The sequence below is a fragment of the Pagrus major genome, chromosome 21 (assembly GCF_040436345.1).
Source record: "Pagrus major chromosome 21, Pma_NU_1.0".
Classification (NCBI taxonomy): Eukaryota; Metazoa; Chordata; class Actinopteri; order Spariformes; family Sparidae; genus Pagrus; species Pagrus major.
In genome coordinates this window covers 20,307,714-20,333,624 of record NC_133235.1, presented here as the reverse complement: position 1 = coordinate 20,333,624, position 25,911 = coordinate 20,307,714, and the positions used below count along the sequence as shown (strand labels likewise).

At 40.0% G+C, this 25,911-nt stretch overlaps 1 protein-coding gene across 1 annotated transcript in view; it reads left to right on the top strand.

Moving 5' to 3' along the window:
- Positions 1-25,911, top strand: part of obscnb (obscurin, cytoskeletal calmodulin and titin-interacting RhoGEF b) — a 55,564-nt gene that overhangs the window by 14,252 nt on the left and 15,401 nt on the right. Inside the window, exons 22-45 of the mRNA XM_073491434.1 lie at positions 9-113; positions 1,078-1,344; positions 3,256-3,525; positions 3,633-3,899; positions 4,030-4,296; positions 4,457-4,723; positions 4,827-5,096; positions 5,188-5,457; positions 5,678-5,944; positions 8,059-8,325; positions 8,523-8,789; positions 10,379-10,645; positions 10,841-11,107; positions 11,748-12,014; positions 12,839-12,886; positions 16,019-16,099; positions 18,132-18,398; positions 18,674-18,940; positions 19,386-19,655; positions 20,692-20,958; positions 21,513-21,791; positions 22,291-22,548; positions 22,822-23,088; positions 23,326-23,598. Of these exons, the coding sequence (XP_073347535.1) occupies positions 9-113; positions 1,078-1,344; positions 3,256-3,525; positions 3,633-3,899; positions 4,030-4,296; positions 4,457-4,723; positions 4,827-5,096; positions 5,188-5,457; positions 5,678-5,944; positions 8,059-8,325; positions 8,523-8,789; positions 10,379-10,645; positions 10,841-11,107; positions 11,748-12,014; positions 12,839-12,886; positions 16,019-16,099; positions 18,132-18,398; positions 18,674-18,940; positions 19,386-19,655; positions 20,692-20,958; positions 21,513-21,791; positions 22,291-22,548; positions 22,822-23,088; positions 23,326-23,598 (5,862 nt within the window). The remainder of the gene's footprint in view (positions 1-8; positions 114-1,077; positions 1,345-3,255; positions 3,526-3,632; positions 3,900-4,029; positions 4,297-4,456; positions 4,724-4,826; positions 5,097-5,187; positions 5,458-5,677; positions 5,945-8,058; positions 8,326-8,522; positions 8,790-10,378; positions 10,646-10,840; positions 11,108-11,747; positions 12,015-12,838; positions 12,887-16,018; positions 16,100-18,131; positions 18,399-18,673; positions 18,941-19,385; positions 19,656-20,691; positions 20,959-21,512; positions 21,792-22,290; positions 22,549-22,821; positions 23,089-23,325; positions 23,599-25,911) is intronic.

Here is a 25,911-nt window from a genome sequence, read left to right as displayed (position 1 = left end):
TATTCCAGGCAGAACCTATGTACTGCTGTTCAAATCTGTCACCCCAGAAGACATGGGTGAGATTAAATTCACAGCTGACAAGGCCTCTTCAACTGCAAAGCTCAAAGTGAAAGGTAAATAAGTCTGTGGTATGTGCCACAATAACATAAATGTACATAGTGTTTATTGTTGCACGTATTAGCTAACCATTATGTTACAATGTTCAGGTGGGGTTGCAAATGGATTTTATCTATTCACGATTGCGAAAGCTGTTAGAAAGTTGCAAATAATTAAACACCTCTGCACTTTTTAAGCCTTATATAATTCTAAACAGTTACTGTAAACACATTATTTGGCTACGTAGAAGCAGATTTAATTCCTGGGTCATTTCATAAACTGATTTATATATTTATTAACCTCAACATTTCAACTGGTTTAGTGAGCCAAATCTAAATGGTCACACTAAAGTTAGATGAAATGTCGTCTTGCTGAAAGAGTAAACACAGTGCAACATTCGGACAATATCAGTGAAATAGAAAATCCAGTTGCAACTTGCTTTTACATTGTTATGCCTCATTGAGACCTGATGGCAAAGGAAACGCAACTAGCTGAGGTTTGTGATCAGTCAAAACTAAAAAAAAATGTATCTTTAGATTTTTGTGATGGTCTACAGAGAAGGCATCATTGGTCCAGTAAATATGGACATATTGGGGACATTTGAAGACTGGAAATCTCAAGGAGAATGAGAAATACAATTTAAATTAGATAGCTTACTTTACTGAGTTACATCATCATGCACATGTTGTCTTGTTTCTATGTCAGTGTCTCACTGTTTGCAATCAGACACTGATATAAAAACAGAAATGAATGGCAAGTATTAGTGCAAGCTGCTAGCTATTGGCTTTAGCTTTTGCAAAAAATGTTAAAACTGATTATCCAGTAGAAATTAGCCCTATTTGCTTTGGCTATTACATGATTCAACACATTCACAATGTGCTTAGGCAAGGGCTTTGGCAAGGCCTTGGCAGTAATAGCTTTTAATCTTCCTTTGTGGCATACATGAGAGTTTTCATTGATTTAGTGTTATTGTTACTGTAGAGCTGCCCGTCAAGTTTGTGAAGAGACTCAGGGATAAGATAGCGATGTATAAGCATCGTGGTCACCTTGAATGCCAAGTTTCACGTGCCAGTGCAAAGGTGACGTGGTACAAGAATAAGACGGAGATCAAGCCCAGCAAGAAGTACGAGATCAAGAGTGAGGATGTGTACCGAAAACTCACCATCAACGACGTGGACGAGCGTGATGAAGACACGTACACCTGTGATGCCATTGATGACAAGACATCGTGTAAACTACTTGTAGAAGGTAACCTGATGGAAGATGAAGACGGTTTATTGTATGCTCAGTGTCAGGTTTTTGAAATGTAGGGCATTCATGTATATGACTGAAAAAAAATGTACATACTCAGGTATTTACACAAAACAATCCATCAGACTCTAAGTCAATGAGGTATTCGTCTATAAATGTATATGTCTGTCTGTCTGTCTGTCTGTCATTAAGTAGTGCACTATGGGAACATTATGTTGATTTATTTGTAGGCCATTTTGGAACAAGCCTGACCTACTGAATGAAATAACATATTTATTGATATTTCAAAGTATTTGAGCAAGAAAGAAATTAACAAAACTGTGTTACTACTGCTTACTACTTACTGCAGGTGAAGAAACCTATGCAGGTATTTTCTGCATTCTAAATTAGAAGACCTCAGCTCACTTAGACTTTGGTGCGAATTCATTAGGTTGTTACAAGAAAGTCCTTTGACTTGAATAATAGACAGTTTTCACTGAAGACATTTGGACATTTCACAGTCGAAAAAGTTCAGATGTAAATAATACATTTAATGATGGCCAAATTCCGTTTAGCTACCTCTGTTTCAGGTTCCTGGTATTGTGCATGCTGGCTCACTGTCGTTGTCATGACTTACTGGGATACTTGAATAGAAAGGAGCTATTGTTGAAATTTTTAGTAATACCTGTGCCTGTCCTTCTATGGGACTTTTTAGGACCTTAGAAAATTTAGGACTTAAAAACAATCCTTGATAAGTATTAACAATGGCCATTGATTTGCACTGCATGTACAGTGGTTGTTATGCTTGTCTATATAATTTATATGTTGTGTCGTTTTTGCTTATTTCAATTCAGTTGTGTGATTTTGATATTACTAATAGCAAATTATCATATTAGTTGTTGAAATATTGAAGAACTCTTTGATTTAGCTGTAGCTCTAAAATGAATCCCAAATACCCAAAACAATTAATATTTGAACAATAACGGTGAGGAGGAGCAGGAGGGTTTATATATATGGAGGCAATTATTAGCAGTGTATCTGACAAAGTAATCATATGTGGGCTATTATTAAACTAATCATACTTGTAAAATTATGTTGGTGTATATGTCGGCAGGTAGGTAACAAAAAATTGCAGTAGAAATATAGCAAGCTAGGTTTGAAGTCATTTTAAAACAGTGTCTCCATTACACCACCAGAGAGTGCTAACAAGTTTATTTGTCAACAATAAATGTCCCTCTCAGAATGTGTCTTGGTCACAATTTAAAAAACAAAGAACAAATCTAATTGTTTGTTTACATAATGTGTTCAGAAAATTACTATATGCCAATATAATATTATCAGATTCCCAAATATCAGTACTGGCCTTAAGGAGCACTATGTAGTTTTGGAGAAGAATTTCAAACTCAGAATTTTAATATGAGGTAATAATACAGACTCAGAAATATTCATTTTTTCCATAACTGAATAAACAATCTGTTCATAGAAGAAAATAACTTCACCAGAACACTGTTTGAAGCTAGAAAAGTGTCATGAAAATGAAGAGAGTTTGTTTTCTTAAGTTTGTTTAGACATCTCTTATTCTCTTAGGATACTAAGATTTTTATGATTTGTTTCGTACCCTTTGGAATGACAAAACAGGTGTTTTGTGATTCATGTTTCACATATCTCACGCAAGACTTATGTTCCTACAAGATGATTTTTATAGCACAAAAAAAAAATATTGGATTCCCATTTAAAAAATTTCTGACCGCTACTGCAGAATTCGGCACTATAGTAAAGTATGTGGGATTTGCAATTTGACTTAGGTCTTCTTAAAGGCTAAAATATTCCCTATGCTCCTTTAGTATAACTCAACATTACATTTATTTTATAAATCATACTGTACTATTGACTTCTAACTTAGCAATTTTCTTTTCATGACCCCTCCAGAGCAGTCCATCAGCATTGTGCGGGAGCTTAGTTCAGTAGAAGTGACAGAACCCTTTGCAGCTGTTTTTGAAGTTGAAGTCAGTATGGAACTGGTGAAACCTCCTACATGGACTCTGAATGGAGTTGCTGTTCAGGAGAGCACTGATGTTGAAATGGAGAAAGAAGGCACCATGCACCGTCTTACATTCAAAAAGACCAAAGCATCAATGACAGGACCTGTGCAGTTTACAGCTGGGAAGAGCAAATCTGTAGCCCAGCTCACAGTCAAAGGTAAATGTGGTAAATCTTGTGTATACTGCAGTTTGCCTCAATAATGTATGTACTGTGATGCTGTTGAAGGTAAATATATCTAATCACATACTATTCCTCACATTTAGAGCGTCCGCTGGAGATTGCAGAGCCCATCAAAGATGTGAAGGCAAAGGAGAAAAGCTCAGCCATGCTTACCTGCAAATTCTCTGCCTCACCCAAAGATGTTAAGTGGTTCAAAGGTCAGGTAACTCTGACAGCATCAGACAAGTATAACATAAAGCAAGATGCTACAAGGGCTCAACTTACCATTCAAAGGTTGACTGAGGAGGACAGTGGAGAGTACCGCTGTGAGTCTGGACCTGCTAAGACCAAAGGCACGCTTACTGTTGAAGGTACTGTCAGGACCTTTAGATACCACACAAAATACAGCAAGTCTGTATAGTATTATTAAATCCAACATAGAGAAACTGATTTGGACTTAAGCATTCTTCAAACTAAAACAGTCTTGTTTCTTTTGTCCAGTGCGTGAAATTAAGGTCACCAAGCACTTGGCTGACACAGAGGTTGACGAAGACAGCGACGCAGTGTTCACAAGTGAGATTAACTATCCAGATGAAGAGGTACAGTGGCTTCTGAATGACAAGGTGCTCTTCACCAATGAAGTCAACACCATCACTCATGAAGGAAAGGTTCACAAGCTCACACTGAAGAACTTGGCACCTCAGGATGGAGGTACTATCACCTTTCAGGTCCGCAAGGTGAAAGAGTCTGTGACTCTTAAGGTTAAAGGTAAGAACCATCATGTGTTATGTGTACAAGCACACAAAAAAACCCCACTATGTATATCAATTAAAGGCAGGAAATCAAACATTGTGACTAAAGGCATGGTCATACCATGCCTACCATTCCTTGAAACTGAACTCTTTACATTTTCTTTATTCCTATCCAGAGAAGCGTGCTGTCTTTCTCAAGTCTCTCGATGATGTCATTGGGGAGGAGAAGGGCATGATAACTCTGGCATGTGAGGCGTGCAAGCCTAGGGTTTCTCCCACATGGAGAAAAGAAGGTAAAGTCTTAAAGGCTGGACCAAAGTATGAGCTCCTTCACACGGGCAAGTCTTTGGGACTGATCATCAAGGACGTCACCAAAGAAGATGCCGGAGAGTATACTTGTGATCTCGGAACTGAGGTTTCTAAATCAAAGGTCACTGTAAGAGGTTGGTACTGTTGTTTGAGATACACAGATTTACAGTGTTAGCCTTCATACATATGGTATTATTTGGCAATGTCACCAATGTATGCTCTCTGTCCCAAATGTAGAGATTGGCATTGGAATTACCAAATGGCTGAAGTCAGCTGAGGTGAATGAGGGAGAGGCGTGTAGCTTTGAGTGCATCTTGTCTCGTGAGAGCACAGATGAGTGTTCCTGGACTGTTAATGGCCAAACTATTACAAATGGAGGTCGCTTCAAAATCACCAGTAAAGGACGCAAGTACATGCTGACCATTAAGGATGTTACTCCTGCTGATGCCGGAGAGGTGGTCTTCAATATTAAAGATCTGAGCTCTAAAACAACATTAACAGTCGAAGGTAAGCTACATAACTAATTTTTAAGAAGCCCAGACAAAGTAACAAAAATACTAAGGTAACAAAATAGACACGTTGTTGTCCCATGTTGCAGGTAAAGCTTCATCTGTGTCGAAAGGACTGGAGAATGTTAGCGCTGTTCAAGGAGAAGATGCTGTATTTACCTGTGAGGTAACAAAGGCCAGTTTCACTGTAAATTGGGCCAAGGACAGCAAAGCCATCAGAAAGAGCCAGAAGTATGACATTAGCCAAGAGGACAGAATCATGAAGCTGATCGTCCATAATGTCTCGGCTCAAGACTCTGGAGAGTACAGCTGTGAAGTTGTTGGAGGCGCAACCACCAAAGCAAAGCTGGAGATCAAGGGTGAGACTGAAAATTATATATTTACCTACCTCCATCTCACTGAAATGTCTGTCTTCGACATTGTTAGACACTTACCTATGACAGCAGTTATTTATAGATTGTGGTAAAAAGCTGATAATATCCTTATTAGATATAGAACTGGTATTTTCTGAAACCATATATCAATCCTACAATGTTATACTGTGCCTTAAACTGTAAAAACTTTGTTTTCTTTTTCCAGAACCAATCCATAAATTCACTAAAGCGCTGAAGGATAGCCAAGTAGAGGAGAAGAGCTCTGTGACCTTGCAATGTGAGACCGCACTGACCCCATCCACTGTGGTATGGCTTAAGGGTCACACAGAGCTCAAGGCTGGAGGTCGATATGAGATGTTCCAGAAGGAAGGAGTCTTAACCCTCACCATCAAACACCTGGAGGAGAAAGACACTGATATCTACACTTGTGACGTAGGCACTGCCAAGAGCATGGCAAAGGTGTCAGTCAAAGGTAAGAATTTAATTTTGTATGTGTGTATACAAGTTTGGGTTAAGGTTTTGTCATGCAGAGCTGATTATCTTTTTGAATTCTGTGTGAAGAGTTACTTACTTCTTACCTTTGGAAGAAACAAAATTGGTACAGTGTATGGCGTTTTTTCATATCTTTATTCAAAAGCATGGTCTTTTTAATTTGAGCATGATTCAAAGATTTCAGGTTCAGATTTTGTAATGCTTTCCCTCATGACCTTGCCCTTGTAGTCAAATGACTGTGCGCTTTGATTTGTTCTGCTTCTGCTCAAACTGTACAGGTGCTTGCAGTCAGATATATTGTTGCTTGCACAGATTTCCCCGCTCCAGCTTATGCCCATCTCATCGCACTCAGGCTGCTTCTGTGTGCTCGTGCCGCTCTTAAATTTCTCTTCTGCTCTTGGATTTTTTGTGTAATAACCCTAGCAAAATCCCTCAACCAATAGAATGCCAGGTTTAGTGTAGACATGATCTCTGCCTTGTGGCAGGTGTGTTCGCTTTACTTCTTAGCGCCTACCTTACGAATGGCTAAATGGGTTAAATGGGGTCCATCCACTCCCGTCCTCATTCTCTCAAATTGAAAGACCACACTTTTGAATAAAGGCAGGAATAAAGCCCCATAATACTGTGGATGATAGCTGGTAAGTAATTATGACTTAGATGCAAGCTGTTTTATCCTGTTGAAGAAAATGTATTTATATTTAACATTAGCTGAATGGACCCTCAATATCAGAACCTGAGACACTTCCACTGTTAATGTTTTACTGCAATGTTGAATTTCCTCATAGTTTGGTTTGCTTTTGCTTTAAAGGCCAGTTGGTGGTTATAGTGGAAAAACCACAGGATGTTACTTGTTAGGGGAATCTGCCACATTTGTTTGCTGTCAGTCCTACTGCTCTGCCTCACGTACAGTGGTGCTTAGATCATACCCTGCTGCAGCCAAGCCCCCTCAATGATATTCACATTCTAGAGGGGGGGTTCCACTCTCTTACTGTAAGAGAGCTAACACGAAAGGACTCTGGCACCATCTCTGTGGTTGCTGGGGATCAGACAGTATATGAGTCCCTTGTTATCAAAGGTAACAGACACCGCCTGCAGTCACGTACAAATCTAGATTTGTCAAGTACCATAAATAAGGTTGACTTTTTACTAAATCTCATGCATTCTCCTAATAGAATTTTGTTTTCAGTATTTTGCATTGTGAGTATATTACTGGAGGATCTGCTTTTCCCTTTCTGTTGCACCATTCTGTCTTGGGGTCTGTATGATTGAGAGACTGTTTACACATCTACAAATTGTGAACGACAGTCATCAGCATGTGCCGATGTTTCAAAGTGACCTGTTCCCAAATGGATTGTCTTGTTATGCAAGGACTGCTCACTGCATTAAGGAATATTTCATTTTTTGGTAATCCTTGTGCATTTCAAAAGGATTCCATTCTGTAGAGTTGTAATGAGATTTTGATTCTGTTTTTGGATCAAGTGCTCGGTTGTAGCAAAACCTTCATCAACAGGAACATCAGTTCAACTGTTGGAATCATTTTTGACTCCAAAGGCTAACCTTGGGCAACTGGAGCACGACAACTCACACATCATCTTCGCCTCTAATCATTTCCATCCTCCATCACAACCAAACAAAATGCAACACAATATATTATATAATCAAGTCACTGTTCATTTTATTTTAGCCCTGCCTGCTAGTTTTAAAGAGGAGCTCAAGAACCAGGAGAAAAACAAAGGAGAGACTGTGACACTCTGCTGCAAGTTATCGAAACCCATGGCCGACATTCAGTGGAAGAAAGGCTCTGAAATTCTCAAAGCTGGAGAGAAGTATGAGATGAAGCAGAAGGAGACCTCTTGTGAGCTTCAGATTAAGAATTTGAAGACTGAAGATAGTGGAGAGTATTCTTGCGTGTGTGGGGACCAGAAGACGTCTGCAACTGTGAAAGTCAACGGTATGGATCCATGAAGTCTTATCTGCAGTTTTAAGTTTTGTGTGCTCATGTTGTATTTCCCAAAGGAGTTCCACTTTTGTTCCCTTCATGGTGTTTTGTTAGAACTACCTTTCCTGATTTTGAATGACAACTTGGTTGTACAGCATTGCCGCCGACCTTCAAACAGAAGCTGGAGAGCCAGGAGGCTGAGGAGGGAACAAGCATTACTCTGCGCTGTGAACTCTCTGAAACTGGGGTCCCTGTTGAGTGGAAGAAGGGAACACAGGTCCTGAAGTCTGGAGAAAAGTACCGGATGAAGCAGAAGGCCTCTGTGAATGAACTCCTGATCAACAAATCGGTGCCAGAAGACAGTGGGGATTACAGTTGTGTGTGTGGAGACCAGAAGACCACAGCCAGCCTCAACGTTAAGGGTAAAAAGGGGATTTTCAAAGAGATGGTCCAAGTAATATATTATTAAAATGTACATATTTAGTCATGTTTGTTTTGGAGTCTGCATGTCATCCTTGCTTGTAAACTGTATGTGTTCAGCTTTTAGTTGTTTTATTTCTTTTTTGTATAATTTATGTAATGCATGCAACTGCCTGCTAACCAACTAATAAATGCTCAGCCCAACCAGTGACCTTCAAACAGAAGTTGGAGAACCAGGAGGCTGAGGAGGGAACCAGTGTTACCCTGCGCTGTGAGATCTCCAAACCTGGAGTCCCAGTGGAGTGGAAGAAGGGATCACAGGTCATGAAGTCTGGAGAAAAGTACCAGATGAAGCAGAAGGACTCTGTGAATGAACTCCTGATCAACAAGGTGGTGCCAGAAGACAGTGGAGACTACAGCTGTGTTTGTGGAGACCAGAAGACCACAGCCAGCCTCAACATTAAGGGTAGGAAGAGGATTTTCATACAGTTGGTCTGAGTAACATATTAAAAAATTGGAGCACGGAGCATTGTATAAAAAATGTATACAACAGGTTTTTTATGTACATATTTAGACATGGTTGTTTCACAGTTTGCATGTCATTGTGGGTTGCAAATGGTCAGTGTTTGTTTCTTGTCTTTTTGTTTTATTTTTTATACTTTATGTAATGCATGCAACTGGCTGCTAACCAATTAATGATTGCTCAGCCCAACCAGTGACCTTCAAACAGAAGCTGGAGAGCCAGGAGGCTGAGGAGGGAACCAGCGTTACTCTGCGATGTGAGATCTCCAAACCTGGAGTCCCTGTTGAGTGGAAGAAGGGAACACAGGTCCTGAAGTCTGAAGAAAAGTACCAAATGAAGCAGAAGGCCTCTGTGAATGAACTCCTGATCAACAAAGTGGTGCCAGAAGACACTGGAGACTACAGCTGTGTGTGTGGAGACCAGAAGACCACAGCCAGCCTCAACGTTAAGGGTAGGAAGAGGATTTCTCAAGATGTGGTCTGTGGAGCATATTTAGACATGTTTGTTTTAGAGTCTGCATGTCATTGTGGATTGCAAATGGTCTTTGTTTGTCTTTTTTGTTTAATGTATATTTGTATAATTTATGTAATGGCATGCAACTGGCTGTTAACCAACCAATAAATTTTCAGCCCAACCAGTGACCTTCAAACAGAAGCTGGAGAGCCAGGAGGCTGAAGAGGGAACCAGCGTTACTCTGCGATGTGAGATCTCCAAACCTGGAGTCCCTGTTGAGTGGAAGAAGGGATCACAGGTCCTGAAGTCTGGAGAAAAGTACCAGATGAAGCAGAAGGCCTCTGTGAATGAACTCCTGATCAACAAAGCCGTGCCAGAAGACAGTGGAGACTACAGCTGTGTGTGTGGAGACCAGAAGACCACAGCCAGCCTCAACGTTAAGGGTAGGAAGAGGATTTCTCAAGATTTGATCTGTGGAGCAATTTATGAAAACTGTATGCAACTAGTTTTCTGTTTCTTTAACAGTATGCATGTCATGGTGGATTGAAAATTGTCAGTTCTTTTTTTTCCTTTTATACATGTTTGTATTTTATGTAATGCATGCAACTGGTTGCTAACCAACTAATAAATGCTCAGCCCAACCAGTGACCTTCAAACAGAAGCTGGAGAGCCAGGAGGCTGAAGAGGGAACCAGCGTTACTCTGCGATGTGAGATCTCCAAACCTGGAGTCCCTGTTGAGTGGAAGAAGGGATCACAGGTCCTGAAGTCTGGAGAAAAGTACCAGATGAAGCAGAAGGGCTCTGTGAATGAACTCCTGATCAACAAAGCCATGCCAGGAGACAGTGGAGACTACAGCTGTGTTTGTGGAGACCAGAAGACCTCAGCCAGCCTCAATGTTAAGGGTAGGAAGAAGATTTTCAAACAGTTGGTCTGAGTAACATATTTAAAAAATGATCTAATAGTCTGCATGTCATCATCTTTTGCAAACTGTCCGTGCTTGTCTTTTTTTTAATATATAGATTTGTATAATTTATGTAATGGCATGCCACTGACTGCTAACCAACTAAAAAATGCTCAGCCCAACCAGTGACCTTCAAACAGAAGTTGGAGAACCAGGAGACTGAAGAGGGAACCAGTGTTACTCTGCGATGTGAGATCTCCAAACCTGGAGTCCCTGTTGAGTGGAAGAAGGGAACACAGGTCATGAAGTCTGGAGAAAAGTACCAGATGAAGCAGAAGGCCTCTGTGAATGAACTCCTGATCAACAAGGTGGTGCCAGAAGACAGTGGAGACTACAGCTGTGTTTGTGGCGACCAGAAGACCACAGCCAGCCTCAATGTTAAGGGTAGGAAGAAGGTTTCTCAGGATTTGATTTGTGGAGCAATTTATGAAAACTGTATGCAACTAGTTTTCTGTTTCTTTAACAGTATGCATGTAATGGTGGATTGCAAATTGTCAGTGCTTTTTTTTTGCTTTATATAAATGTTTGTGTTTTATGTAATGCATGCAACTGGTTGCTAACCAACTAATAAATGCTCAGCCCAACCAGTGACCTTCAAACAGAAGTTGGAGAACCAGGAGGCTGAAGAGGGAACCAGCATTACTCTGCGATGTGAGATCTCCAAACCTGGAGTCCCTGTTGAGTGGAAGAAGGGATCACAGGTCCTGAAGTCTGGAGAAAAGTACCAGATGAAGCAGAAGGCCTCTGTGAATGATCTCCTGATCAACAAAGTGGTGCCAGAAGATAGTGGAGACTACAGCTGTGTTTGTGGAGACCAGAAGACCTCAGCCAGCCTAAACGTTAAGGGTAGGAAGAAGATTTTCAAACAGTTGTCTGAGAACCAAATTTAAAAAATGATTTAATAGTCTGCATGTCATCATCTTTTGCAAACTGTCTGTGCTTGTCTTTTTTTTTAATATATATATTTGTATAATTTATGTAATGCATGCCACTGACTGCTAACTAATTAAAAAATGCTCAGCCCAACCAGTGACCTTCAAACAGAAGTTGGAGAACCAGGAGGCTGAAGAGGGAACCAGCGTTACTCTGCGATGTGAGATCTCCAAACCTGGAGTCCCTGTTGAGTGGAAGAAGGGATCACAGGTCATGAAGACTGGAGACAAGTACCAGATGAAGCAGAAGGCCTCTGTGAATGAACTCCTGATCAACAAGGTGGTGCCAGAAGACAGTGGAGACTACAGCTGTGTTTGTGGCGACCAGAAGACCACAGCCAGCCTCAACATTAAGGGTAGGAAGAGGATTTCTCAGGATTTGATCTGTGGAGCAATTTATGAAAACTGTATGCAGCTGGTTTTCTGTTTCTTTAACAGTATGCATGTCATGGTGGATTGCAAATTGTCAGTGCTTGTCTTTTTTTTTAATATATATATTTGTATAATTTATGTAATGCATGCCACTGACTGCTAACTAATTAAAAAATGCTCAGCCCAACCAGTGACCTTCAAACAGAAGCTGGAGAGCCAGGAGGCTGAAGAGGGAACCAGCGTTACTCTGCGATGTGAGATCTCCAAACCAGGAGTCTCTGTTGAGTGGAAGAAGGGAACACAGGTCCTGAAGTCTGGAGAAAAGTACCAGATGAAGCAGAAGGCCTCTGTGAATGAACTCCTGATCAACAAAGCCATGCCAGAAGACAGTGGAGACTACAGCTGTGTGTGTGGAGACCAGAAGACCACAGCCAGCCTTAGTGTTAAGGGTAGGAGGATTTGTTTTAAACTTCTACATTGTAATAAAATGTGTCTTTGTTACTTACAAACACATGCATTACTTTACATTTTGTGGTGTAACATTTTTGATTTTTTTCACTGCAGGAGATATATTGTTCACATGAAATCCTGAAGACTGCTTAAATACTTTATTGATAGGAAGAGTATTTGTATTACATTACATTACTGTCACCGTCTCTTTGTTTTTTGTTGTCTGTTTTCTGTCTCATAAAATGTCTGCGTTCTTTGTCAGTGTCTGACATCAGATTCATCAAATTTTCTTTTACATTGTATGTGGTGGATCAGTAAGTTGGATGTCTTTGCTTGGGTCGTTCTTCTGGAGTGTGCTCTGTGCTGTGATGTGTGAATATTGACCTTTCTTCAGATTTTTCATCACTTTTTTCTTTTTTTATCATACATTTGATAATACAAAACATATAAAGTCAAGCCCTTTTCACCACGTCATTTTAGCAGATCTTGCTTGTTGCTGCTTTTTTGTGTCTCAGGTTTTTGTTTTTATTTATGATAGTGTTGACCATTGATAATATATATATATATATATATACTGGTCCATAAACTGTTCTTGACTATTTAATCAGACAAGCCAATTGATATTTGTTCACGTTGTATTGTAGTTATAGCCTGTGTTGTGCAGTTCTTGCTGATATTTTAATTTTACAAAATGTGAGCCATATTGTCAAGTGGTATTTAGTTTTTACAAATCATGGTACAGTACTGTAGATGATCAAGAATAACAGCATTCTGAATTCGAATTGTTTCCTCTCAGCTGTGAAGCTGTCAGCTCCTCCTTCAGCTACTAAACTGGAATCTAAGAGGCAGGAGGCCAAAGAAACAGTGGAAGGTATGGAAAGAAAAAGGCAATGTACTGGCTTGGCTTTCAGCTTTATGTGCTCTGTCCATCTTGATTATGGACTTTGTGTTGCCATGTGCAGTCTGCCTTAAATTGGGCCTCTACATGTTGGCCTATCTAGGATGTGATGAATATATTGTTGTGGCATTATTTCTTTAGTTTACCATATTTCTTGGGTTACGCTTTTGTGAGTCTCTGCTGTGTCAACTGTTCCTTCTGTCTTATAGCAGGATTGTGTTTTGGAATTTTTATGTTGTTCTTTCTCCTCAGTGTTGTATTGCAGTCTTTGTAGCATAATAAGCTGGTTTAGAAGAAGGAATACAAAACCTTGTGTTTGTGCCATTTCTGGTGTTAGCATATTGATGTTTTCTTTTGAATGATACCTGTTGCCAGCTGGAGTTTACCTGTACATAATCTACGCACTTGTATGTGGCATGATTCATTGTCCTTTACATGATTATTTGCGTGGTTTGAGCAGACTAAAGGTCTTTGAATTTGTGGCAGTTACAGCTTGTGCTTAGATAATCGTATAAAATAATGCAGGTCTGACAATATTACTGGTTGCTACCATTTATACTTTATGTAGCATTTCTATATTCATATCACATTTACATTTCAGCCAAGACGCCTGAGGCTCTGTCCATAAAAGAAAAGCAGAAGAGGCAAGAGATAATTGAGACAGTGGAAGGTAATCCTTTGAAGATTCTTAGCTTTGCTTGGGTGTTCAGCCAATGTGCATTAGTAATGAATCGGTCTGTGCTGTGCATCGCTGTGTTTAGTCATAAGTGAGGAACACACATCAAGCTATCCAGTACTTAACACTGTCACTCCATGTCTTGGCTGCTGACTGGTGTCATCGGACAGAAACTTGTTGGGCCCTGAACCCTCTTACATGGTGTCTTGTGGCTTCTATTTCATCTGCCTGCTGGAAAATGTGGCTTTTTTATTCAACCATCACATGATCTGTGTGATTTTGGGGGCTGGTATTACTATTGTAGAAAAGAAATCATCATATTATTCTCAACATCTGAGCTCTTTGCTTAACGCTGTTGCATGGAGGCTGACTTATTGGTCTGGAGACACATTATGTTCCCATCGGCTGGTGATACATGTCGTAATGTGCTGAGGCAATTTCGAATTGTGTTTTGTTCAATTTCATAGCTGTGACACTGCCATCTACTGGACAGACTCCTACACAGCAGCATCTCAAACAAGAGATTCAGAGAGATTCACGAGAGCTCAAAGTAGGAGGTGAAGGTAATGAGACACGTTTGCATGGCTATTGTCTAATAATTTGACATTTGTCAATACTGTTAGCATTGTTGTCTTTTGTTGTTTTCCAGATGTAACTTCAAGCTTGTAGAAAAACACACTTAACAAGAAAAGAAGTACTAGAAAATTTGGAGGGTGTAGGCAGCTCAGTTTGGATTTACTGTTTGTGCAGTAGGTTATGTTGTCTACAGAATGTGTAAAATGTATAAAGAAGGTGGCTTTTGTTTTTGCCCTTGTGTGCTGTTCTGTCAGTTCCATTTTATAGCACCAATACCATTCAATACTGTATTTTCTGTTTGTCTTTATGCTTAGTTTACTCCAGTTCTGTTTTGAATGTCAAACGTGTTGTTGCTAGAGTAGGGTCAAAATGTCAGACCTTTTGTCAAATACTTCTATTTTGCATTTGTTTTGAATGTTATACTATTTTCATATTACAAATGATAATATCAGCTTAACAATTTGAGTTAAAAGTTGAATATTGTGTAATATGTAAAACAAATGCAAAATAGAACTATTTTGACTAGTAATGGAGCTTTTGGCTCTGCTGATTGTGTTGGCACCTCTGGCAGTTCTGTGTTGCATTGTTGCTGTATGTTAGATTATTGATAATGATCTGCTAGAGGAGAGAGAGCCTTTCTTGTTTCTTGCTTGTAGATTTATTGATTGATTGCACAAGGACATTTCAGTATGCCAAGCTCTAAACAGGCAACAGTAAACAAGGTGTACTGGGTCATTTTGTGTGCTTTACTGGCTCTGGTCATCTGCTGGTTTAAGGTTATAGAGCTTATCACTGCATGATTGTGAGGGTAATGTTGTGTTTTATCCCAGTTGAAAAGACTGCTGCTGGAATAGCTGCCAAACAAGATACACAGAAACAGGGGACCAAAGAGCCAGCTGAAGGTATGCAACAATTTTAGCTCTTTATTGGCCTTGTGCTTCCTCATCGTCTCCTCTCACATACCATTCAGTCTTCGTGTTGCCAAATGCAGGTGTTCTATCTCTACTGATGTTTCTTACTTGTGTTTATGTGTGGCTGTAGTTTGTTTTTGTAACGCTGTAAGGTGTGGACATCAATAAAAATAAGTTGTATGATTGAAGATAATTTTCAACAGTGGTCATGACATGCAAGATGTGTTGGCTTGTGAGACGTACTGTATATTTTGGCTCTTGGTCCTGTTCTTATGCTTCAGTCTGTATGTTGCTGTGCTGTGTTGTCCAAAAGTGTTTATTTCTTTTAAAGGCTACATTCATAGCTCAGAGATTTGAGTTAGTGATGAGGTCATTCAGTTAAATGGGAGAGAAGAAAGTTATTTGGATAATAATGTAAGATGTTGCCGAAATATAGTATGTGTTCTCAGCAAAACTTACCGGATCTAAAAATGAGATTTGTGGCTGCTGGCTCTCTAGTTGCCATGTTTCGGGTATGATTAGGCTTCAGTGTTTTGGAGCAGTGAGGCCTCCAAATGCTGCAGCAGCTGTGACTTTATACTCTATGGATTCCAAAAATGGATTGTCTATGCCCATAGTCTTACATTACGTAACATTTATACAGTGTTACTATTTTCTTTTCTGGACAAAGGCATAGTACTGTCTGTAGGTTTTTGTTAAGATTTTACCATTGCACATTGCATGAATATATGTATCATCTAAAAAATGAAAAACTTTTGTACTGTCAGTACCAGACAAATGGAATTCAAGTTTGGATGGCATTTTGTTGTCTTGGACATTGTGGCTCTAAACTCGTGTGGCACATTGCTTCTGATCTGTTGTCTTGTTCGGTCTGTTGGAGAAAATTTCCACGTTATATAAGTTCCATTAAAACATACATTATATGTCTGCTACTAACTTCAGTTATAGCAGAGAAGTCACCAACATCGGCAGTGACATACAGAGTTGAACCTGACAAGCAAGAAACGAAAAAGAGAGTTGAAGGTATGTGGTGGTGTTATAAAGAAAGTCCAAGAACACCGTGAATGTAAATGGGGTTCTGTTTGTAATCAGCAGGTTTGTTATATGCATGGGTTTTGGCAAAACACATACTATAATGCAACACTTCCAGACTGTTATGTGCTTCCTTGTGTCTTGAAAGATTTGTCAAATGACAAGCCCATTTGTTCTTGTTGGCTGATTAGTTGGAAATTGTGCATTGGCAGGAGCATTTTGTTGGAATCAGTCAATCCTCTCTGTTGATGTGATTGTTAATTTATTTGTTTGGCAACATCCTTTGTGGGTTTATTCATCTGAAGTCTCCTTACTATTCTTGTATTAGTGCTGCTCTGTGTTTATTACAGTAGATATTTAAGGTCTAATTAAATTTACTACACCTGCGGAGATTGAAAAGCCTGCTGTGTGATGTCATCCCAAAGTCAGAGCCTACAGAGCTGGATAATAAGGTGAAAGGAGTTTTGTATGCTGTGTAATCAGTCTGTCTTGTTGCTGCTCACTTTGTATTTGTTGATGAATTTTCATTCATCTGATCAACCCAGGTGAGAAGTATTTAATAAAGCTTGATCGAGGAGAACATAGCTCAACAGTAAATGTAGTAACACAGTGTATTGCAATGCTAGTTCTGAAGAACACTTCCTTAGTCTGTGACTATTTAACCCACTATGGAATACTCTGTGGAAATGTGCTTACATAAGTCGCGTTGTATTTGATGGGAGAATATGGAGTTTTGTCTCTCATGGAGCCTGTAGTTAAGGTTAGATGATAGAGGAACAAGAATGTCACTTTTGTTGTCTGGGAGACAGCACATCTTATCACCCCAGCTGCTCAATACAACAATTCCACTATGACTGAGATACGGTGTAGGGAGGGGAGGAGGAACCTCTGCACACACAGAAAGCTGTGACCCTGGACGTGACTTCAGCGTAACTTCACCTCCGGGGTGGGCAGAGAGGGAGATGTATATTGACAAATTTACGACTATGAACCTATGAGACTTAAGATATGGAAATTCCTTTACAGTATTCATTTGTGAATGCCAGATCTGCTGTATTTTGTTGTTGTCTGCAGATAAAAAGTATTAAAGGTGCACTATGTAGCTTTGGGGAAAATATTTTAATCAGCAGAGAAAGATCTTCACTGACTGATTTAAAAAAAAAAAATATTTAGCTGGCCCTCTGCTTTGAATGGGATTAAGGATTATCAGTGTTGTTTTATGTGTATGTGTGTGTATGCATATTTTTTTCCCCCACATATTTTACAAATGACACAGCCACACATTGACAATAGAAATTACAAAAAAATATTGAACAATAAAGTAAGATATGACACCTAAAGTAAAAACAAATCAATGCTAAAAGTAGGAAAAACAATGAAGATAGAAGACAAAAGCGAGATTGGTTAGCTTTAACAACCACAGAATGATCTTTAACAACATTAGTGGTGAAAATATCATCATCCACTCAGTCATGTAAGTTAAAAATTAAAATATTTGTACAAAGCATACTGCAGTCTTCATCTGGTATGAACTGGCAATTTGAAAACTTTGCCAGTGACAATACACATCAACATCTTATTGATTCAATCCCCAGTTCTTCCAGCCGTAGTCATTCGAGACCTGGATAGCCAGGAGGTTGAAGAGGGAGGCAGTGTCACTCTGCATTGTGAGCTTTCCAAACCTGGACTGCCCGTCGAGTGGAAGAAGGAAACTCAAGTCCTGACTTGTGGAGAAAAATACCAATTGAAACAAACAGGATGCATTTATGAGCTACAGATCTTTGGCTTGAGACCTGGAGACACAGGAAGCTACTCGTGCTGTTCTGAGGACACAACAAGCTCAGCCTCTCTTGTTGTAAATGGTATGATTGAGACCATGTCATCATCTCATGCTGTCTTCTTCTGCCACCAAGTCTTTCATTTCATTTTTCAATCCACTCTTCTTCATCTCACTGCATTTTTCATCGCCATTCTCGATCTTGTACTTTAGATAAACATCTGGTTATTTCTTTTCATTCATCAGCTGCCCCGGTTATTTTCACAAAAGAACTTGAAAGCCAAACAGCTGATGAGGGCGACAGTGTAAGCCTGCATTGTGAGCTCTCTGAACCTGGTGTTCCTTTGGAGTGGAGGAAAGGAGAACTTGGTCTTTGTCCTTGTGCCAAGTATGAAATTAGACAAACAGGACACCTGGCTACATTAATTATCCACGATACAGACTCAGAGGATTCTGGGAGCTACACATGTGACACTGGTGACCGTCAGAGCACTGCACAACTAGCTGTGAAGGGTACGCTTACTAAAACCTGATGTGTGTAGTGGAAATCGTTGAGTTGCAAAGTAAATTACTGAAGACTTGTTTGTCTAAGAAGACCTGTTATTAAATAAATGCGATGACTTAAGGACTAAGATGTAAGCGCAAGAGTCTTTGACATATATGACTCATTTTTACCACTGCTACTTTTTGACTTGACACAGCGGTTTTATGTGTGTAGTGGGTGCCAGCTTTCACCTGGTCATCCTAATATTTTTGTCTCCACATGTTCTCCATTTCTGCCCCTCCAGCCCAGCCTGTCCTTTTCAAAACTCAGCTGCAGAACCTTGAAAGACAGGCTGGGGAGAGCGCTAGTCTTCGCTGCGAAACCACAAAGCCTGGAGCCAATGTGGTCTGGAGGTGTGGTGACAGGGTGCTGGCATCCAGCAGCAAGTATCACCTGAAACAGGAAGGAACTGTAGTTGAGCTTGTCATCTATAAACTGCAGGCAGCAGACACAGGAGAATACTCCTGTGATACAGGCAACCAGAGGGATTCAGCTGTCCTCACTGTGCAGGGTAGGAGCTGTTCTATTTAAGACTGTCCCTGTCATGCACACTCTGGAGTCACATCTTTCTGCACGTCTTACATCATTCCAAAACTTGAGCATGACATGCATCAACCTTTCATCTGGAGATCTTGTTTGCTTGATCTTGTTTATTCACGTGGTATTTCTCACCCCACATGTTCCTGCTTTGCAGGTCATTGTTTTTAAAACACTTGTAGTTATTCACACTTCTCCGTTGAGCTTGATCACTGGTCTCATCATTTGTGCCTATCTTTGGTCTCTCTTCACGACCAGTAACACACACACTGTTTTTTTCACTTGGTACTCACAATAACAGCTCAATAGAGATCTTTATATATTTAATCACACTTTGATCACAATCTGCACAACTTGAACTTGATATTTTTGTCAAGACAAATATGTAACCACTTTGCTGAAATGTATTTGTCAAACAGAGGTCGACGTTAACATTCTGAAATTCCTGGAGAGCTGCGTTGTATACGAGGGTGAAGATGTCCACTTCGAATGTCTGGTTTCTCATGAGGAGGCACCCCTGGCCCAGTGGAAACTCCAGGATGTACCACTACAGAATAATGAAATGAACCTGATCAAGACCGAGGGTCGGGTGCACAGCCTCACGCTCAGAGGCGTCACCAAAGCTGACTCGGGAACAGTCACTTTCACAGTGGGAAACCACACTTCCACTGCTTCTCTGACAGTCAGAGGTAAGGGAAATGTTATGCATTTTATTTCTTGGGACAAGAATAAGTACTTTACTTTTTGCTTCTGTCATATCATTTGGACTTCTTATATCATTTCTCTATATCTTCTTCCTTGTGGGACACCTTTCCTCTATCTTTCCTTCTTTAGAAGCATCCCAAAACATGGATGCTTCTGATTGCTTTCCACTCATACTGACTTGTATCCATTCATCTCACTTTCATATTTGCGTAAGATCTGCACCGTATTGCATATTCCGTCATTTTTCTACAGTATTTGCATGTTTATTCTTCTTTCCATTGAACTAACATTTCCCCATTACTTTTCACTGTAGTGTTCATATCACACACTGGTCATGTCAATCAATTTGTTTACTTGAAATCTTGTTTACAACATGTTGTTTGCACTGTACACTTTCTTGACTGTTTTTGACTGTACGCTTTATTTTAAAATAACTTGATACACAACATCAAAATTCACTGTAGTGTTTGACCATGTCGTGTTATTCAGTCATTGAAATTCTGTTGTTTAAGTGGTGAATGACGATGCAGTCACAACTTTCCAGATTAGAGCCCTCCTGGAAAACTCTCTGCTGCATGTCATCCCAATCCCTCTCTTATTTTCTGTCACCTCTCTATAATAAAGGGGGGAAAATCCTCTACAAAAAATAAACATTTTTTATACTTGAGATTTTCAAAATAGCATTTGTATTTTATCTTCGCACTCTTGAATCCTCTGTGTTGCTTAACGATGCTCACAGACACAATCATTTGTTGATGAAAATATTAATTAAATTGATTGCTGTTTTTTCTGATTCAGTCTATCAGTGTTTTACCTCAGACTTTGAAATGGACTGAATGTAGATAAACTTTGCAAGGACCTAACCTTTTCATGCTCTGTTTTAAGCTTCTCAGTGGTATGGAAAATGTAGAATATGAGTATAAATAATGTCGCCTATGATTGGTGTGTTAAGTGATGACAGGGTTTACCCAGGACAATTTTTAAATCAGTCATCCTAATTAATAATGGTCTTTCTGGCAGCCGCACCTGTACTATTCAAGAAGGAGCTGGAAAGTCAAGAGGCGACTGAAGGAGAAAAGGCCACCCTGTCCTGTGAGACATCAAGTGCGGACTGCAAGGTGACCTGGCTGAAGGGCTCAACTGTAGTGACCCATGGGGAGAAGTACAGTATGGAGCAGAAAGCTACCATTCAGATCCTGGTCATACACAAGCTGAATGTGAAGGATAGTGGAGAATACACCTGTGATACAGGGGACAAGAGAAGTACTGCTACCCTGACTGTGAAAGGTAACAGAGCACATCTTCATCTCATTTATGTCTCTTGTCTCTTCTTGTCTTCAACCTTCCTGACGTTCATTTTACATTCATCCATCTCATTATCAATTACCGGATCATATCTTCTACTCAGCATCTATTTTTCTTGGAGTTGACTGTCCTCGAGTTAGAAGTGTGATGTCTTAGCTGGCATGTAGCTTGACTTTTAATTATCTGATGGCTACACTTTTTTATTCTTATAACTTCTGCCTTAATATGTGTTGTGAGTCATCAAATTACATATACGTATAGTGAATGGATTTAGGTTAAGGTTTGCTCGATTTGTAATATTTAGTGTAGTTAAGTTTAGTATTTTCTTTACAATCTAGTACTACTGTAGATTGACTGTTAGTTGTCATTAGATTGGTAAATGCTAACAGCCATGAACCTGAGATCAAAGTTGTGGCATGAAGTATTAAGTAAGTATAAAACCGATTCTTGCTCATGGCTCCACCTTCTTACTGATGCCATCTGGAAGCCCCGCCGAGATCTGATCACTGACCTCCCATCATCCCATTTACCCTCAGAGCATGTGCGCATCCTCAGAGAACTCTGCGATACAACTGTGACCACTGGGCAGGATGCTGTCTTTGAGGTTGAATTGTCACATGCAGGCGTGACAAACGGGGAATGGTGGCTTGGAGACAATAACCTCCAAAATAACGATCTCAATCAAATGAGCAGCCAGGGCAGAGTGCACCGTTTGGTCCTGAAGATGGTGACCACAGATGAATCCGGGGATGTTGCCTTTGTAGTGGGGGAAGAGAAGAGCGTGGCCTGTCTTCTGGTGGAGGAGAAACCCAAAGGTAAAGGAGATGACATGGTCGCTGGAGATTTTTGCTCCCCATATCCATCTCCATCGATCACCGAACAGCTTTGTCTTGGCAAATGGAAACCGGCTGGCACCATCATCTTCAACATCCTAACTTTCAGTCGTGTTTTCCATTCTTTGCATTTAGTGTTTGCTTAAAAAAAGAAATGCTATCAAAGTGCTAACACAAATATTGTAACAAAAGGAGATAAACTACTTAACAATGTAAATTGTAAGTGTTTCTCAAAGATAAACATTCAATACTGAATTTGTCAAATTTTGCAGTTTTTATATTTCTGATAACAATTTCAGATCTTTATTCACCATGCTGTAAAAATTTGTGATAGCATATAATTATCACTGCATGCATGCATGCATTTTTTTTAATAGCTTTGATATTATTCATGCCAGGGCTGTAAAGGAAGGGAAAAGGAAAAGATTGCATATCAATTCTGCAATTATTAAATCTCGTTTCGGGTTTCCCATATTTACAGTGCTAATACTAGAGAAGCCACACGACACTGTGGCATTAGAGGGCGAAACTGTCACTCTGGCCTGCACCATCTCTGACCCCATGGCCACTATCTCCTGGATCAGAAACAACGTGCCCATCCAAGCAGGTCTGAAGTATGACCTGAAGAACAACGGAGCATTCCACCAGCTTCGTATCCACAACCTGGTGCCTGAAGACTCAGGAACATATACCTGTGACACTGGAGATGCACAGTGTGACGTCACCTTGACTGTGGAAGGTAAAGAATGATGCCACCTCTAAAAAAAAAATAAAAAAAAAAATAAATTTCCTGATCAGATTCCAAAATGTGGACCAAGATAGGATTGAAATGAACAGCCGAAATATTCGTGAACTTCCACGTCTCTCAACCACACACCCAGTCTGGCTTCACTGCATCAGCAAAACCTTTGTCTAAAGTCCCTAAGAGATGTTTGTCTTGTCATCTCAACTTTCTGATGCCAAACCTTCCAATTCAACATCTGATGCCTTTCACATTTTGAATTTTCACCAGGTGCTCCAGTGTTCTTTCGCAAAGAGCTCAAGAGCCAGGATGCCATGGAGGGTGATGTTATTACCCTGGACTGTGAGCTGTCTAAGCCAGGTATTCGTGTTGAGTGGAGGAAAGGAGGCATGGTCCTCGAGTCCAGTAGGAAGTATGAGATGAGGCAGGAAGGGTGCGTTCAAGAGCTCTGTATACGGAACCTGGAGCCTGAAGACAGTGGCTTCTACACCTGTGATGCAGGAGACCAGCTCACTACAGCTTCTTTGGCGGTGCAAGGTAGCCAATCTCAATACTTTTGCGTTTGTCCTGGAGTTTAAGGCTGATTAGTTAAATTTGAATTGTACTCTACAATTTATTCTTACACATAGACTACGTTTCTTTTAAGGACTAAGTCTTTATACAGTGTGATGTTTGCATGGTGTTTGTCTGTCTTGTACACGTGGCTGTGTTGTGTTTATATAATGCTGAAGCAAATTATACGCTCAGTGTATGCATATGTGTATTTTTCAACAGTGAAAGAAGTCTTCATTGTGTGTGGTCTTAAGACCACTGACGTCTTTGTTGGGGAATGGGCAACCTTCTCCTGCCAGCTGTCCGGTAGGGCACCAGGCAAGGTGCAGTGGTGGCTGGATGGCAACTTGCTGGAGAACAGCCCCTTTAGTGAGATAGGGCTGAGCCAGGGCCACATCCACACGCTCACCTTAAAGAACTTGGCCACAGATGACTCTGGCACCGTCATGTTCAAAGCTGGCAGTTTAACATCAGCAGCCAAGCTCTTAGTCAAAGGTATCGCGTTATAAAGACAATGAGTGCAGACTGAGATAAGCAGTATCTCAGTCTTTTTTTTAGGCCCTGCAGAAATGTAATCTTACATTTCAGATCTGCCAAACACAATATTTGCATTTTAATTTCAAAGTTGTGTTATTGTCACTACAATGTACAGTTCATCTAATGGTAATATTATAATTTAAATAAATCTGGCAATTCTCCTTGAAGAATAAGAGTAAGTATAATAATATACCTTGAATTATAATGTTTTCTGCAGGGTCCCTTAAAAGGTTTGAAGTTCATGAATAGATTCATAGTGGATATTTTTATATTTCAGTGCTTCATCATGCATGAGCAGCATTGTTTCTCATTTCATCGACAGTAACAATGGCAGTAGTTCCATGCTGTATGCTTTGATATAACCAAAACATACAACTGGGTGCAGCATCACAGAAAAGTTTCATTAGAGTAGGGCTGAAATGATGAATCAATGATAATCACGATTATGTTTAAAACTTTTGAGATCACTTATCGCAGAGACCGTTCATGGATTGATTGAACTTCCACTTTTTAAAGCTGCCTCTATTTTTGAGTTGTAAAGCTTCCTCTAATTGTACAAATGTTATCATGAAAAAAACGTGTGACGTGTTATCAAGATATGTCTTTCTATTTTTAGTTGGAAAATGTCTACAGTGGTTAGCACTGTCACCTCAAAGCAAAAATATCCGGGTTTGAACATGCAGGCCTCCTGTGTGAAAGTAGCATTTTCTTCCTGTGCCTGTGGGTCCAGTTCAGAGACATCTATCTTGCATGCAGATTAGAGTAATTGGTGACTCTAAATTGCCTATATGTGTGAATGTGAGATTGAATGGTTGTGTGCCTTTGTAAGTGGGTGGGAGTGGGTCCAGCTCTTGACGACGTATAGATGACTTATGATGACATGCGTACAATATGTAAGAATTTTACTTTAAAGCATTTCAAGAATTGACAAAGATTATCTACAGAATGTGTAGAAATGGCAGCTTTTACATATGTATTGTATTGAAGAGATATCTACTGCAGTTAGCATGCTAACGAGCGAGCCCCAGCGGTCCAAGGTTTTTATGCTAGCAGTGTAAACACTCCGAACTCCCAGTCCAGGCATACTGGAGCCAACTAATGGGACCACTAGCTACAAGGCTAACTGAGCTAACTAGCAGCAGTTTGCAGTTACTCTGGCAATATGCTCCCCCCTATTTGTTTTGAGTATGAATTAAACAGGTGGTTAATTCACACACAAGAGCATAAAATGACAAAACTGTTCCATTGCAGCTGTTGGCATTTGTTGTTTCTTCTGTATAGTATTTGTTTCTGTAAGCAGATTCAAGGCGACGAGGTGTCAAGGCGACTACATGCCCAGTCCACATTCAAACTATACACTAAAACTCACTTGTTGTGTTCATTCATTAAGTCTTAAGTATCCACACCAGCAGTTTTCCTCATGGCAGGGTCAATTTTTATTGTTGAGGCTAGCAGTTGGTAGCTAACAGGGTGTTGCTGCTTGTTCAGTGATGTCTCTGATGTCTCCCTGCTATTTAGCAAATTCCATTCCAATATATATGAAATAATGTCCTTTGGTTCATATAAATAACTTCTTACACCTACCAAAAGGAAATGGGGAGACAGACTTTATTCTGTTTGTTTGCATTATTGGTTCCATTTGGCCCAGTCTTTTCTTAAATTTGAATCAAGGCACAGGATTCAGAAACAACAACCAGTGCCTATTGGAGGTACATTTATTGTTTGTGAATGACTGTGCCAGTGAATGATTTTGCCAGTTAAGTCACTGGCAGACTGTCAGCATCAGGTTGAATGGTAGGAAGCAAACACATAATCGTGATTATTATCTGGTTAAAGGTGCAGCCATAAGTATATGTGTCTCTTGGTAATATTAATGATGAATAATATAGATTGACAGATTGGATTCAGTGGATAACAGAGAAGGCTTGGTTTTGATGATGTTAAGGTTTTATCCAAGTTTTATCGCATAGAGTTGTTGAACCACTGAATAGTGGCAGCAAAAATGTTGTGTTTGGAAAGTGCTGCTCCACCCATCCATGTAGGCCGGCTGTTGTTTTATAACCTCCCCTATCCCATCCCACTAAGCCATGCCCCTAACCTCTGAGCACTAAAACCTCTAACACCCACACCTACTTTATGAGTTTGGCATCTCTATCCACTTATCAGCCCTCCCCTCTCATCAGCTGCCAGCTCTTCTTGGCCTTTGAGTGTAACCATTACCCTGAACCTTGACGGTTGGGCTTTTTGACCCCCTATCCATTTTGTGAACTC